Consider the following 14,536-nt stretch of genomic DNA (forward strand, 5'->3'; position numbering starts at 1 on the left):
CGAGGTGCTCGAGAAGCCCAGCGAATCATACCCATATGTTTTGGTCATGCCCGGCACTACAGGGGTTTTGGATGGGGGTGACAAAGGTGCTTTCGAAAGTAGTAGGAGTCCGGGTCGAACCAAGCTGGGGGTTGGCTATATTTGGGGTTGCACAAGAGCCGGGAGTGCAGGAGGCGAAAGAGGCCGATGTTTTGGCCTTTGCGTCCCTAGTAGCCCGGCGCAGAATATTGCTAATGTGGAAAGAAGCCAAGCCCCCGGGGGTGGAGACCTGGATAAATGATATGGCGGGGTTCATAAAGTTAGAGCGGATTAAGTTCGTCCTAAGTGGGTCGGCTCAAGGGTTTACTAGGCGGTGGCAACCGTTCGTCGAATATCTTGCGGAAAGAGATAGGGGAGAACAAAGAAGGCAGCAGCAGCGGCCCAGGACTTGGGGGGGGGGGGGGGGGGGGGAGGGATGGGGGGGGGATGGGGGGGGGGGTGTGGCCTGAGACAAGGCAGTTGCCAATTAGGGCTAGTTTTTATTTTTTGTTATTTAATATTTATTTATTTGTTGTTGTTTTTGTTTAAATTTAAAAAGGTCATTATTATCTGTATTGTTACAATGTTGTGTAAAGGATGCACAATGTACTGTGTTGGTTGACCAAAAATTTTCAAAAAATATTATTTAAAAAAAAAAAAAAAATGGTAGGTGGGATCCCGTTCTGGGACTCCCTCTCCCGGCAATTTTTGCCAGCACATGCTCAGGGTGCGCATCAATCTACCCTTGTTGGCTCTTCCATTGCAGCGGTGGCCAATACCCCTCCCCCCCCCCCCCCTCCACCCCTCCAGCACCCCACACTTTATTGTCGAATTGGGTCCCTTACTTAAGTATATGTGGTTCACGGTACCTCAGAGGAATCGTGACTCAATGACAAACCAGTTACAATACAAAAGGAATCTGTTCCTTCGGTTTGAATGGTTAAATGCTGCGTTCTAAATTAGCTGTGTTTTTAATGATCGATTACAGGGCTTTGTCCTGCAATAGTAAATTGACCATTATGTGGGTCAGCATTGCTGAGACACACTTGAGTACTCTTTCCATTGGGAAAAATTCTATTGTGCGTTCAAAACTGAACAGCAGTGTTCTGATCCGAAGAGATTCAAATTTGAAAATAAAGCAGGCCTGAAACTTCCACTTTCCACCTATGAACAACAGTGAATTTCTTTTCTGAGTGAACGTGAAATTACCTTGCTGGCATGAAAATAATAATAATTTTAAAACATCAATTGTATTGGGCAGAATCTTGTTGAGAGGCACTGGGGGTCCCGCCTGCCAGCTGGAGAGCTGGCGCGAGAGCCACACTGCCTCTTTTCAGGAAGGCTCACTCTCAACCACAAGGCAATCAGGCAGTGGCCAGGCTCGGGCTATAGTTCGGGGCCCCTGGAATCAGGACTCTGGGGACAGAAGTCCTGCCTACCGAGAGTTGCTGGGCAATTCTTGTGTTCAGCAGCGCCACAGGGAAGGCCATGGCACCAGAGGCCCAGGAGAGCGGCATTACCCAGACCACAGATAAGTAATATGGGGGGAGAGGCGTTCACAGGGTAGGGGTCATGGGGAGAGGACGCAGGAGTATCTGCAGCAAAGGCAGGGTTGTGGCTCTCAGCAGCCCCCCCCCCTTCCTCTTTCCTCATGCTCAGACCCTCGATGAAGGCATTGATGACCTTTAATCGGGGTGCAGGGAAAAGTCAATGGAATGGCACTAAGTCATAATGCTCGTTTGGAAAGACAGTGCAGACACCGATGGGCCGAATGGCCGTAACAATTCTGTTAAGGGTCCATCCACCCCACCCCACCGGGGGCCGACTGGTGGCCCTGCGCGCACAGCCTGCCTACACCTACGTTGATCCCAGCGGCGTTGGGGGACGAAGCCCTTGATTGACCACTAATTGGCCATTTAAGGGCCTCAATAGGCGGCAGGCAGGAGGATTGACCATGGGCCTTCCCTCCCAGAACCTAATCTGATGGAGGTCGGAAGGTGACAGGGTTCTGGTACGACACCAATCTGCTTAATGAACTGCCCTTTCCGCCTCCACGCTCCGAGCAAGAACAGAGGATTCCAGCCGTAATATCTCCTGTTTTGTGGCTCCAAATTGGGCAGACTAATATTTGGGTAAGGGTGATGGAAATTCCTAAATGTAAAAATGTGGTGTTCCAATAAGGTCCGTTATTTCCGGTTTCTACTGTGCCTTGTTAAGCAGCGGCTTTCATTATTATAGTTACAAAGGCTTTCATTTTCATCAACAACGGAGCAAACATCAGGCCTTGAACCATGATCGTATGCCCTCCTCTGCCCCTCAAAAGGTTCTGAGGAAACATGACAAATCTCAAATCTAGCTTTTGCTACAATCCGTGACTACAGTTAGGCAGCGAGTAATGCTTTGAGCACGAGGGATAGTCTGTATTACATTCTGCCAGCCTCTGTACTGGGCTTCTCTGAAGTTAACTCATGCAGCTGCTACAGTGCGTGCTGCCCAGAATAGAGGAAATAAACAGCAGAGATTAGTTAGTGCATGGACACCAAGCTTGTCAGCATCCTAACCACTATGCTCTTGAGGCAATGGAGCAGTGGTGATTCATCGGCAGACCATCACACCACAATGCTACATTCTCGGCACCTGCTTCCATTTCACCTTCAGCTGTTAAAAGGCTTGCCTGTTAGAACCCACCCTCTTGTGTTCACAATGCAGCTTCAGACCAAGGCCTGGAAAGGAGATGGCCATTTCACTGACCAACAGGAGCCAGTGCTGGAGGCTTTCGGACAATGTCCAGCACAAGAGAGTCGCCACTCGCAAGGCCACAGGCCTGCCCTGGAATCAGAGAAACAGCCATGCAGAGAACATGCTGCATCCTTTCCACTGAAGGAAGGTAACGGGTTCCACACTCCTCCAAATTTGTTCCTTGATGCCTTGTCACTTGATTCATTGAGTGATACCGAGGGCCTTCCGCCTTTCAGCTTCGAAAGCAAGAAGAAAACATTTGCAATCTGCCTTGGCGAGGTTAGTCCTAATATGGCGTCTGCCAGTTGGAATCTGCTGTTGACACAATATAAATATGTGGCTGTAGTAACTAATGTACCGTTTCTTTCACAGGGATTTGATATCATTTACAGGAACATCCTGGTAAAAAGCATGCCCGTGTCATTTTACCAAGTTTGTAAATTGGAGCTGTGCAGCGACATAGGACATAGAACATTACAGCGCAGTACAGGCCCTTCGGCCCTCGATGTTGCGTCGACCTGTGAAACCACTCTAAAGCCCATCTACACTATTCCCTTATCGTCCATATGTCTATCCAATGACCATTTGAATGCCCTTAGTGTTGGCGAGTCCATTACTGTTGCAGGCAGGGCCTTCCACGCCCTTACTACTCTCTGAGTAAAGAACCTACCTCTGACACCTGTCTTATATCTATCTCCCCTCAATTTAAAGCTATGCCCCTCATGCTAGACATCACCATCCGAGGAAAAAGGCTCTCACTGTCCACCCTATCCAATCCTCTGATCATCTTGTATGCCTCAATTAAGTCACCTCTTAACCTTCTTCTCTTTAACAAAAACAGCCTCAAGTACCTCAGCCTTTCCTCATAAGATCTTCCCTCCATACCAGGCAACATTCTGGTAAATCTCCTCTGCACCCTTTCCAATGCTTCCACATCCTTCCTATAATGCGGCAACCAGAATTGCACGCACTACTCCAAATTCTTAATCCTATCTGCCAAAGACTTCTCATGTCCCCTCCTGGCTCTTCTTAGCTCTCTCTTTAGGGCCTTCCTAGCTCACTTGTAACTCTCGAGCGCCCTAACTGAACCTTCATGTCTCATCTTTACAAAGCCTCCTTCTTCCTCTTGACAAGTGTTTCAACTGCTTGAGTAAACCTATCTCTTATAAACGTTATAAATTTTATAAACCTTTCCAATATTTTGCCCACAACAGAAGTTAGGCTCACTGGTCTATAGTTACTGGGGTTGTCTCTACGCTCCTTCTTGAACAAGGGGACAACATTTGCTATCCTCCAGTCTTCTGGATAATAAGATGTTGTTTCTGAGTCATGAGCTGTGGACTTCTGTTCATACTTTCCTGACAACATTAACTGAGTCTGATATTCTAGAAAGTATGAGTTAGCCGTGTTCTTCACAACTTAGCAGGAACTTTACTTGTGCACTTGAGGGGACGAAAGGTAAACCCATTTTGCAAATGGCAGTTTAACAGTTTTGCTGCACTCAACTTTGAAAGAGCACCCTTTCCCTCGCGTTTGTCAATGTAGGCCTGGTGGATTACAGACTCTACTAAGTTTCCATGTTGCAGGTAAATGTGCTATCTGTAGTACAGCTGCAGCTTGCGCAAACCAATTGAAGCTTGCCCAAAGTGACCAACGCCCATCTGACTTTTTAAAATTCAAAAAACCCGACGTTTTTTGTATTAACGAAAAGTCACCAGAACAATGCACTCTTCATTAACATGAGACGTCTCGGGCATTCAGCCAACAGTGGACAAAGCTCAGCTTATGTCTCGTCAGTGTGCATAGAGAGAGATCCACATTGCCTGAGCATTGGGTGCTACTTGAAAGTACCGCTGCCAGAGGAAGCACCTGGCTGGGAATGCTGACGCTTTGCAGCTCGTTTTTAATATGCAGCAAGATTTTTCACTGTCAAGTAGAATCAGAGAAATATATTGCTACCCCATTCCCATAATCAAGTTCTGGAGGAGAAATTTGTCCCCATCAAGTCTGTTCATTGAACACAAAATGCACCAATTTGGTGGCACCAAATCCGGGGTGTGATCAGCCTCGGCCTGTCATCTGCTAGTAGTGCATTGTCCACCTAATTGACAGCCTCCACTCTCCATCACTCAAGGCACCTGCATAAGACAGATGTTTGCCTCCCCCCCCCCGCCCCATGAACATTCTAATCAGGGGGATATTGCCTGCTTCAAAACCTCAGTCCCAAATCTGACCTTGCCTAGATTTTCCCAGATCTATCTCGGTCATACCACCGTCCTTGAACAGGCACTGAAGTACTGCTTGTGAAGAACTAAGTCTCGCCTTTTCTCCTTTAAATCAATCTGGAGGGTTCTTGCTCTGTCTTGTCTTACAGCAGTGCCGCAGGCCAATGATGACCCATGTTCATTCCCTCTCATTTGCCTGCCTCCCCTCCTGCAGGCCAATCCTGGCATCTAAGGCAGATATTTCACGATCAATTGAGCTAAATCGCAAGGCTGGAGTGGCATCAGCAGCTGGCTGGCGTCACGGAGAGGAGGCCAAGGGCCAGTCCGATGGAAGCCTTGGGGGCCCCCCGTCATCAGGCACCGATGAGGGAAGTAAGAACTCTGCAGAGGGCTATGGAAATAGCTGCCTCTATGGAGCTGGCTGCAGAGGATGCTCAGCAATTGAATGTGTGTACTCGGAACACACAAAATGGCTGCTGAATTGACACGCAAGAATCTTGAGATCCGTACATGTTACCGATGTGTAAAGCCAGGACATTCTGCTGCTGAATGTTGGTGTAATGATTTGCTATGTCGAAGCTGTGAAGGAAAATAGGCACATAGAGTGTGCCTCCAGGAAGAACAAGCAAGCTCTGAGTAAAAAGAAGAAGCAAGAACAAACCGAGGCAACATTTAAACAAAATAAAAAGTAGAATGTCCATTTGTTTTCCCAAAGGATCTGGATGGGCAGCCAGTAAGGATGGAAGTTACACTAGAGCAGCAATCTCGTTGGTGCCAGAGACTGTCTAAAAGGCAACACTTAAACATATTCCATTAAGTCCATCAAGGATAGAGCTGAAGACATTCGCAGGAGAAGTGGTTCCATTGAAGGGCCGCATTGAAGTAGCTGTGGAACTTAATGGACAAACAGATTTGTCTCTATATGTAGTAAAGGGACATTGTTCAGCGTTGATGGGTCGAACATGGCTGGACAAGATTCTACTGAAATGGGCCGAATGCAACATGATGACCAATAGAGAATCTGGCCTCGCAAAAATTATAAAGAAGCACATTGTTGTGATCAATGGTAAATTAGAGAACATGAAAAATATTACAGTTAAACAAAGTAAGAGAAGGAAGCCAGGTTAAATGCTTGAAGGCAAGGTCAGTACTATGTGCTTTGACAAAGAGTCATCGGACTCGAAACATTAGCTCTTTTCTCTCCCTACAGATGCTGCCAGACCTGCTGAGATTGTCCAGCATTTTCTCTTTCATTTCAGATTCCAGCATCCGTAGTAATTTGCTTTTATCCAGTACTATATGCTATTAGGACAAACGTGGAGTGACAAGTGAAGTCCGGAGTCTAGGAACCTGTCAGCATCAGTGAATGGGCCACGCCCAGAGTTCCAGTCATCAAGAAAGATGGATCCATCAGGATTTGCAGGGATTTCAAGGTCACCATAAATCCAGTGTTATGTGCTGAACAGTACCCATCGACTCACATTGATGATTTGTTTGTAGGATTGGCAGGAGGCCAACATTTCAGGAAAATTGATCTGAGCCAAGCTTACTTACGGATGAATGTGAACCATAAGTCACAGAAACGTCTTGACACTTGTGACACGTAAAGGCTTGTTCCGGTACCAAAGATTGCCCTTTGGTATCACATCAGCTCCTGCATTGTTTCAAAGAGCAATGGATCAGACCCTGAGTGGTGTCCAGTGCTATCCATATGACATCCTAATCACTGGAAGAGATGAAGTCAAACACCTTTGAAATCTGGACGTCACTCTCCAGAGATTGGGAGACTATGATGGAGTCCATAAGGACAAGTGTGAGTTCTTCCTATCCTCCGTTGAGTATTTGGGACATGCGATTGGCATCACTGGCCTCAACAAATTGTTCAAAGGTTAAAGCCATGACAGAGGTGCCTGTACCTTAAAATATTAACCAAATACGTTCCTCCCTGGGATTGTTGAACTACAAGACCATAAGACACAGGAGCAGAAGTAAGACATTAGCCAATCTTCATCCATGTTAATATACTGCCCCAACACCATGGGCCCTTAACTTATTCCGTGTGGTACCTTATCGAATGTCTTTTGGAAATCCAAGTCTTTCACATAGAACATACAGTGCAGAAGGAGGCCATTTGGCCCATCGAGTCTGCACCGACCCACTTAAGCCCTCACTTCCACCCTATCCCCGTAACCCACTAACCCCTCCTAACCTTTTTGGGTACGAGGGGCAATTTAGCATGGCCAATCCACCTGCACGTCTTTGGACTGTGGGAGGAAACAGGAGCACCCGGAGGAAACCCACGCAGACACGGGGTGAACGTGCAGACTCCGCACAGACAGTGACCCAGCAGGGAATCGAACCTGGGACCCTGGCGCTGTGAAGCCACAGTGCTGACCACTATGCTACCGTGCTGTCCTACATCTCCTGGTTCCCCTTCATTTAACTGCTCGTTACCACCACAAAGAATTTTCATAAATTTGTCAGGCATGATTTCCCCTTCATCAAGCCATGCTGACTCTGCTTGATTATATTATGCATTTATAATATCCACAAAAGTCCCGAGAAGGTTTAACCACAACGGTTTATTTTGTCAAAGAAAAATAAACTGCAACGTGACATACAGTATATCAGTCCCAGCCGGGATTACCGATCATGCCAGTCCCAAAACTGGCCACCTTTTAAGTGGCTGGTTCACGAATCCCAGCCGCTAGCACCCTTTTGTTCCCAATGACAGAAGTTAAGCTAACTGACCGATAGTTACTTGTTTTTTGTCTCCCTCCTTTTTTGAATGAAGGTGTTTTTTTGGCAGTTTTCTAATTCTCTGCTATGGAATATTTGTCCCATCCCTGGCAACAGTTCTGAAACATTACATAACCTCTTGGACCAGAACAAGAAGTGTCGGATCAATGCAACAACGCTTTCGCGCAAGCCAAAGAACTCTTACATTCAGACCAGTTGCTCGCTGGAAGAACAGAACCGTGGCCTGTGGAAAATCCAGGTTCAACCCTCCAAAGTCATGACTTGACCCTTCCTACAACCCCAACACTAACAGACTGTTGAGGAAAACATACCTCGCTTGCTGGTCAGACAGAGGGACAACCTCTAGTTCCTACATCAATGCCGGTTATACCAAACACCGATGATGTTAGTGCAAAGACAGAAAAATGAAATGAAGTTATCACCAGTGTAAAGAAGAGGTTCGTCGTCAACCGTTCCGAGAGCGACGACCTCCAGACCGTCCGACCTATTGACTATTGTTCATGTTCAACATGTTTTGAACTTGTTGGGGACATTTAATTGACGGGGGGAGTTAATTTTATGCATTTGTAGTAATTCTTATTAGCTCTAGTGAAGCTCTGTTATATTAATGTCTTCACCAGATGTGAGGTCATAAATCCTAGTGTAGGAAACAGAGAGAGAAGGACAGCCATGTATGAGATATCACACTGTAAATAGAGGTCCATTGTTTTAAACATCCCTGCTCACTAGTATCACGTGCTGGATTCGCCACCGTCCGGATGCTCCGTTTTGCCGGCAGCCCAGGGGTTTCCCGACGGCGTGGAGCTGCCCCACAATGGGAAACCCCATTGACCAGCCGGCGAGACGGAGCATCCCGCCAGCGGGGAGAAACAGAAATCTGGCGCGGCGGGACGGAGAAACCAGCCCCACATCTCCAAAACACATGTGGATTCTTGTATTTTTGATCAGAAGCTAATTTTCCTAATTCGTAGTCAATTTTTTGTTTGTTTGAAGACAGCTCCCTGATATCATTTCTCACTTTAATTCTTATTTTACAAGAATATTGACTTTAACTTCAGCAACAAATAGTCGAGGTTCCTTTGTAACTTATCACAGCCGGCTTTTGCTGCATTAACTAAGGAGAGAGGGGCAAGCAGAAGATGAAGCACTTTGCTTTTGCGAGCCATCCCTGGTGTAACCTAGGCAGGGAATGGTAAAACACTTTAGACCAGACAATGGGACCTGCTGCTTCCTCTGAGCTGTAATAGCAATGGACTGGGACGATGAACTGCATTCTAACCCAGGTCTCAATCGGAACTCAGACATGATACTCTGCAAGTGTGTTTACTATATCTCAACGCGGTGCCTCACACTGACAGCTGCTCCATCTCTCGAGCAGAGGAAGAGATCATTCCGCCTTGCGGGAAGTGAGGGAAAGTTGTCACCAGTGTAAAGAAGAGGTTCGCCGTCAACCGTTCCGAGAGCGACGACCTCCAGACCGTCCGACTTATTGACTATTGTGTAGCTGTTGAGCTAAACTTCAAACAGATTTTGTTTCAATTCTGGCTCGCCTGGTAAAGGTGTATTTCTGTGCCAGCCATGTGTCACGCCTTCATGTCATGTGTGCAATTTGATTTTTGAAATCCAATATGCCCACGTGCAGTAGCAGAAAATTGACTTTTTCTCAGCTAAAACCTTTGCACGCCATCAATGCCTCAGAGCTTCAGAACCAGGTTTCAGGCTAGTCTGTCACTCTTTTCAGGATGCTGATAAGGGAGATTGGTAATGGAAGCTAGGGATCCAAATCTGGTGGTCTCAGTCATACCGGGGGCAAGGAGGCACAGTGGTTAGCACAGTTGCTTCACAGCTCCAGAGTCCCAGGTTCGATTCCTGGCTTGGGTCACTGTCTGTGCGGAGTTTGCACTTTCTCCCCATGTCTGCGTGGGTTTCCTCCGGATGCTCCGGTTTCCTCCCACTGGGGCTGTTTAGCACAGGGCTAAATCGCTGGCTTTGAAAGCAGACCAAGGCAGCCAGCAGCATGGTTCAATTCCCGTAACAGCCTCCCCGAACAGGCGACGGAATGTGGCGACTAGGGGCTTTTCACAATAACTTCATTGAAGCCTACTTGTGACAATAAGCGATTTTCATTTCATTTCATTCACAGTCAAAAATGTGCAGGTTAGGTGGATTGGTCATGATAAATTGCTCTTAGTGTCCAAAAAATGGTTGGGTGGGGTTACTGGGTTACGGGGATGGGGTGATGATGTGGGCTTAGGTAGGGTGCTCTTTCCAAGGGCCGGTGCAGACTCGATGGGCCGAATAGCCTCCTACTGCATTGTAAATTCTATAATTCTATGATTTTTCTTTGGGGAGTTCCGGTTGAATTTGCCAAATTACGGGCATGATGCTCCAGTTTCGTGCGTGGTGGGGCCCGTTGCGAGCAAGAACAGAAAATACAGCATTCCAGTCAAAACTCCATCCACCCTCAGTGGCGCTGGAAAATCCCAGCCACAAGCAAGGGCGGAAGATCTCGGCCTACAATATCACGGCGTGCCTTGGAAAATTGGTCCCATCCTTGGCCTCCTCCTGGTTCTCATCAGAATCTCATCCCTCGGGAACATGATCCAAAGCATTGCATCTACATTGGATGCGCCGATGATACCCAGTTTGTAACCTGCCCGCTTCCATGGCTATCTTTCACACATCAAGTCATGGATCAACTAAAATCTGCCAGCAAAGGTTTGGCTGCCGTCAGCAATTCAGCAGGTCCCAGCCCCAATACAGGATTTCCTGTCATGTTCGATCCATCAGTGCACTCATCCCCTTGCGAGATCCAACGCCCAAATCCAATTGATTACGAAGGCTGGCTACTCCCACTTCTGACATGTCGGCCAACTCTGTCTCCACTTCAACCCACATCCGCTGAAATTTTCAACACATCTCTGTCACCCTCCGATAACTTTTCCAATGCCTTCCTTGCTAGCCTTTTGAGTTTTACCTGAGATAAACTCCCAATCACCCAGAATTCCATTGCCCATAGAAATAGAATAGAAATTCTGCAAAAGTCCTTCTCACCTATTGACCTTACCAAGGCCTCCATTATCAGCCGACATTGTCTCACTGTCCATTAGCATACTGCTGTCCAAAATCTGAAATCCTTCCATGCTCCTGCCCTGTAATACATTTTCAGCCATTTTAAAACTATATCCCTTTCCACCATTTCCATACTGTGAACACGGACATTGGCACTGCCAGCCTGGTACGCTGGCTGTGCCACCTGGGAGCCCTGACCGTGCCCCCTGGCAGTGTCAAGTGGCATTTTGCCCCTGCCAGAGGTAGGACCGGGGGTGCTCTGTCAGTATGTGATGGGATGCAGGGGGGCACCTGAGTTGTGTCAGGGGTGTTCAGAAGATCGGGGTGTATTTAAAAATGGTGCCCCGATCTCATCCTGCACCGAAGAGCTCCGCTCGGCAGAGCTGACGTTAAGTGAGGCCTCGGGGAGCATTCCCCGCCGGGGCCCAGAAACGAAACAGTGTCATTCGATAGCGGGATCACAGTGCTGGAAATGACCCTGCCAAGCTGGCATTATTTTGGGCGCAATCAGGCTAGGGATGCCCTGCATGGGTGTTGGGGGGGGGGGGGTTCTACAGGGTGCCAGGGACTCTCCCTGAGTGCATTTGTGCTGGGGGATTCGGGGGTCACTTCGGCGACCTCAGACATCGGGAAGCCATTTAAAAATGGCATCCTGATCTCTCGCTACACTGGGGAGTTCCGGCAAGCGGAGCTTGAGGCCACACATTCCCCACTGAGACTCCATAACGAGCGCTGGGAAACACACGGCTAAAAGTGCTCACTATGGGAATTTGTTCTCAGTTAGTTGAATCGCGCCTAGAGGTTACTATTTCTCCAACTGTTATAAAGACAAGGGGCACTATTCAGCAGACTCAAGTTAAAGTCTGCTGAACTGCAGGCGCCCAGAAAGACCCCACTATTCAACGGCTCTTTGCCGTTTTCTCTGGCCTCAGTGAGAAACTGCCCGTCGAGGCCACTCTTTAAGTCATTCCCTGAAGACTACTCGCAGATGGGGCGCCATTTTTAAAGACAGCCCCGCTCTTTCAGCCCCCCTATGGTCACCCACCATGGCCTCAGGACCCCCTCCCCCATTTCACCTAACTTACCTCTACCAGGGTCCTCGAGCCCCCCCATTCCCCCCCCTTCTCCCCCACCTCGTATAGGCAAGTCCCCTTTGGCCCAGCGCCTGGCACAGACAATCTGGCATCTGGGCACCTTGGTACTGCCAGCCTGGCACCCTGGCAGTGTCAGAGTGGCACTGCTAGGGTACCCAGATGGCATTGCCCAGGTGCCAGGGGAGTATCAGGATACTACCCTGCCCACAGCCTGACCACCCGGGGGCATCAATTCCTCAGAGAGAGACCCCTCCCCCTGAGGTGCCAACCCAACTGGTTCACAACTTTGTGAACCCGTACCAAACTGCGGCCAGTTGAGGCCTCACAAGCGAGGCCCGTGATCCCAGGCCCTGGGTGAATTGTGCAATCGCATAATTAAATGAGCCGAACGACTAATTTAAATATGCATCCCTGGATCTCGCCCAGTGAGAATGAAATCCGGATCGCAATGCGTTGCGAGATCCCATTGAACCTCACGAGATGTTTCGAACGTTGCAATTCTCGATGATGGCCTCTCGCTAGATTCAGTGGCCTCGTCCTGACACCAAGACCTGAGGAGGAGAGAAGGGGTAATAGAAGTAAGGTAAATTTGTTGGCTATGCAGGAATGCAAGGTAAATACGTTTGCTAAAGACTTGGGGAACGTAGTATAAAGATCTGGCAAAGAAAGGGTTAACGTGGGACTGGGTCCAGCATTACCCTCACTGTGATGTAAAGGAACACATAACCTGAGTCTAGAGGGCAGACTTACACTTGACAGAGATGTGTGTAGAGGCAAGCATGGAGACAACTCCTAACATTGACCTTATACTGTATATATGTACATGCTCCCTGTCCCCGAAACCCCAACTAGCCTTTTGGGCACCAAGTGGCAATTTATCATGGCCAATCCACCTAACCTGCACATCTTGGACTGTGAGAGGAAACTGTGGGAGCATCCGGAGGAAACCCAGGCAGACACGGGGAGAAAGTACAAACTCCACACAGTCACCCGCGGCTGGGATTGAACCCAGGTCCTGAGTGCGGTGAGGCAGCAGTGCTAACCACTGTGCCGCCATGCAGCCCTATCTGATCCTCTTTAAGGCTGACACCCAACTCCAAGGCACCTTGAACAATGTGATATTAAAGGCACTATATAAGTTGTTTGGATGTTTGCCTATGGTATGGAGTTAAAACATGTGAATACGGCTTTCAATACGCTGTTTCTCCAGCGCTAATTATATTGTCAAAGAAATCAATATTAAGTTGAACTGACCCAATAATAAATTAAAGATGTGTTTCAACTGGTCTGATTATAGTATTTAATGCAGCCTGATTGAGCAACTGAGTATCTAGTCTTTACAGGCATACGATGTATTGTGTGGTAATGGTGTGTTCCTTTATTTCTCAATGAGCGTGAAGCTGCTCAAGGACATTTGCAAGTCACTCGCAGAGCTGCTTCATAAGAAGAACATTTGGAACTCCCCATCGCTTGCTAAAATATACCATTTGACACATTGCCATTGAGGCAGTTTGAAGCTTCTCTGGAATGTGATTAGTAACTTTTTTTACATTAGGCAGCGTAACAATAGGGTGTAATGGTGCAAATATCAACATCACCCTGTGTAAGATGTAAAGTGCTTCTTTCCAAATTACAGGCGCTGAATGACATCTGCGAGACCAAGGACGCGGCTGAACTCCAGGAAAGAGAAGCTCAAAGAGCAAGTCTTCAGAGGTACAAGATCAGGTTTTGCTGCTTAATGTTCAATTCGTGCTAGCTGGCTCCCTGAGCAATATTTAACTCTTACTCCGTGTACAGGTCAGCTCAGTTCCTCTGGGCCAGGGCTGAAAAATGCACCCGCTGTGACTCCCACAGGAAAGCATGCATCAGGTGAGGGTGGGATTGGGTTAAGCTGGGTTTCCCTGTTTGAGGATAAAGTAAAAGACCAGCCCTCACTCGCTCACCGTGACTGAGGCCAGCTTCTCAATTCCAGATTGTGAGTTGATTCCTACACCACCCTGACAAAGTGGCAATATTAAGAACACTGAAATTAAATGAATTACCTCCTTGCTGCCCCTGCCATTTACAGGACTGTCGCCAGGGCCAGAAAAGTGTGGCTATGAGAAGAGATTGGGTGGGTTGGGGTTATTTACCTTGGAACAAAGAAGGCTGAGGGGTGACTTAATTGAGGTGTACAGAATTATGAGGGGAAGAGATAGAATGAAATCATTTCCCCTGGTGGAGAATTCTAGAACCAGGGGACATAGATTCAAGATAAGAGGCAGAAGGTGTAGAGGGGACATGAGGAAGAACTTTTTTACGCAGAGGGTAGTGGGAGGCAGAGACCCTAAACTCTTTTAAAAGGTACCTGGATCTGCACTTTAAGTGCTCTAAGCTGCAGGGCTGTGGACCGGGTGCAGGAAGGTGGGATTAGAAAGGGCACCTGAGTGTCCTCGGGCTGGCATGGACAAGATGGGCCAAATGGCCTCCTTCTGCGCTGTAACTTTTCTATGATTCTGTGACTTTCGTCCTGATTCCATTTTGGCCCCAGCTGGGAAATGGTCAACCACAACAGGCAACACCACAGCTGGCACCACACAACTGGCACCACACAACTGGCAACAACCCAGCTGGCATTACACAACTGGC

General features: G+C 47.9%; 1 protein-coding gene across 2 annotated transcripts in view; it reads left to right on the forward strand.

The window, feature by feature from the left end:
* Positions 1-14,536, forward strand: part of mtcl1 (microtubule crosslinking factor 1) — a 252,955-nt gene that overhangs the window by 212,245 nt on the left and 26,174 nt on the right. For both annotated transcript variants that reach the window (XM_072468349.1, XM_072468350.1), the window contains exon 12: positions 13,545-13,621. In XM_072468349.1, coding sequence (XP_072324450.1) covers positions 13,545-13,621 — 77 coding nt within the window. The remainder of the gene's footprint in view (positions 1-13,544; positions 13,622-14,536) is intronic.

This window comes from Scyliorhinus torazame, chromosome 11 (assembly GCF_047496885.1).
Source record: "Scyliorhinus torazame isolate Kashiwa2021f chromosome 11, sScyTor2.1, whole genome shotgun sequence".
Taxonomy (NCBI): Eukaryota; Metazoa; Chordata; class Chondrichthyes; order Carcharhiniformes; family Scyliorhinidae; genus Scyliorhinus; species Scyliorhinus torazame.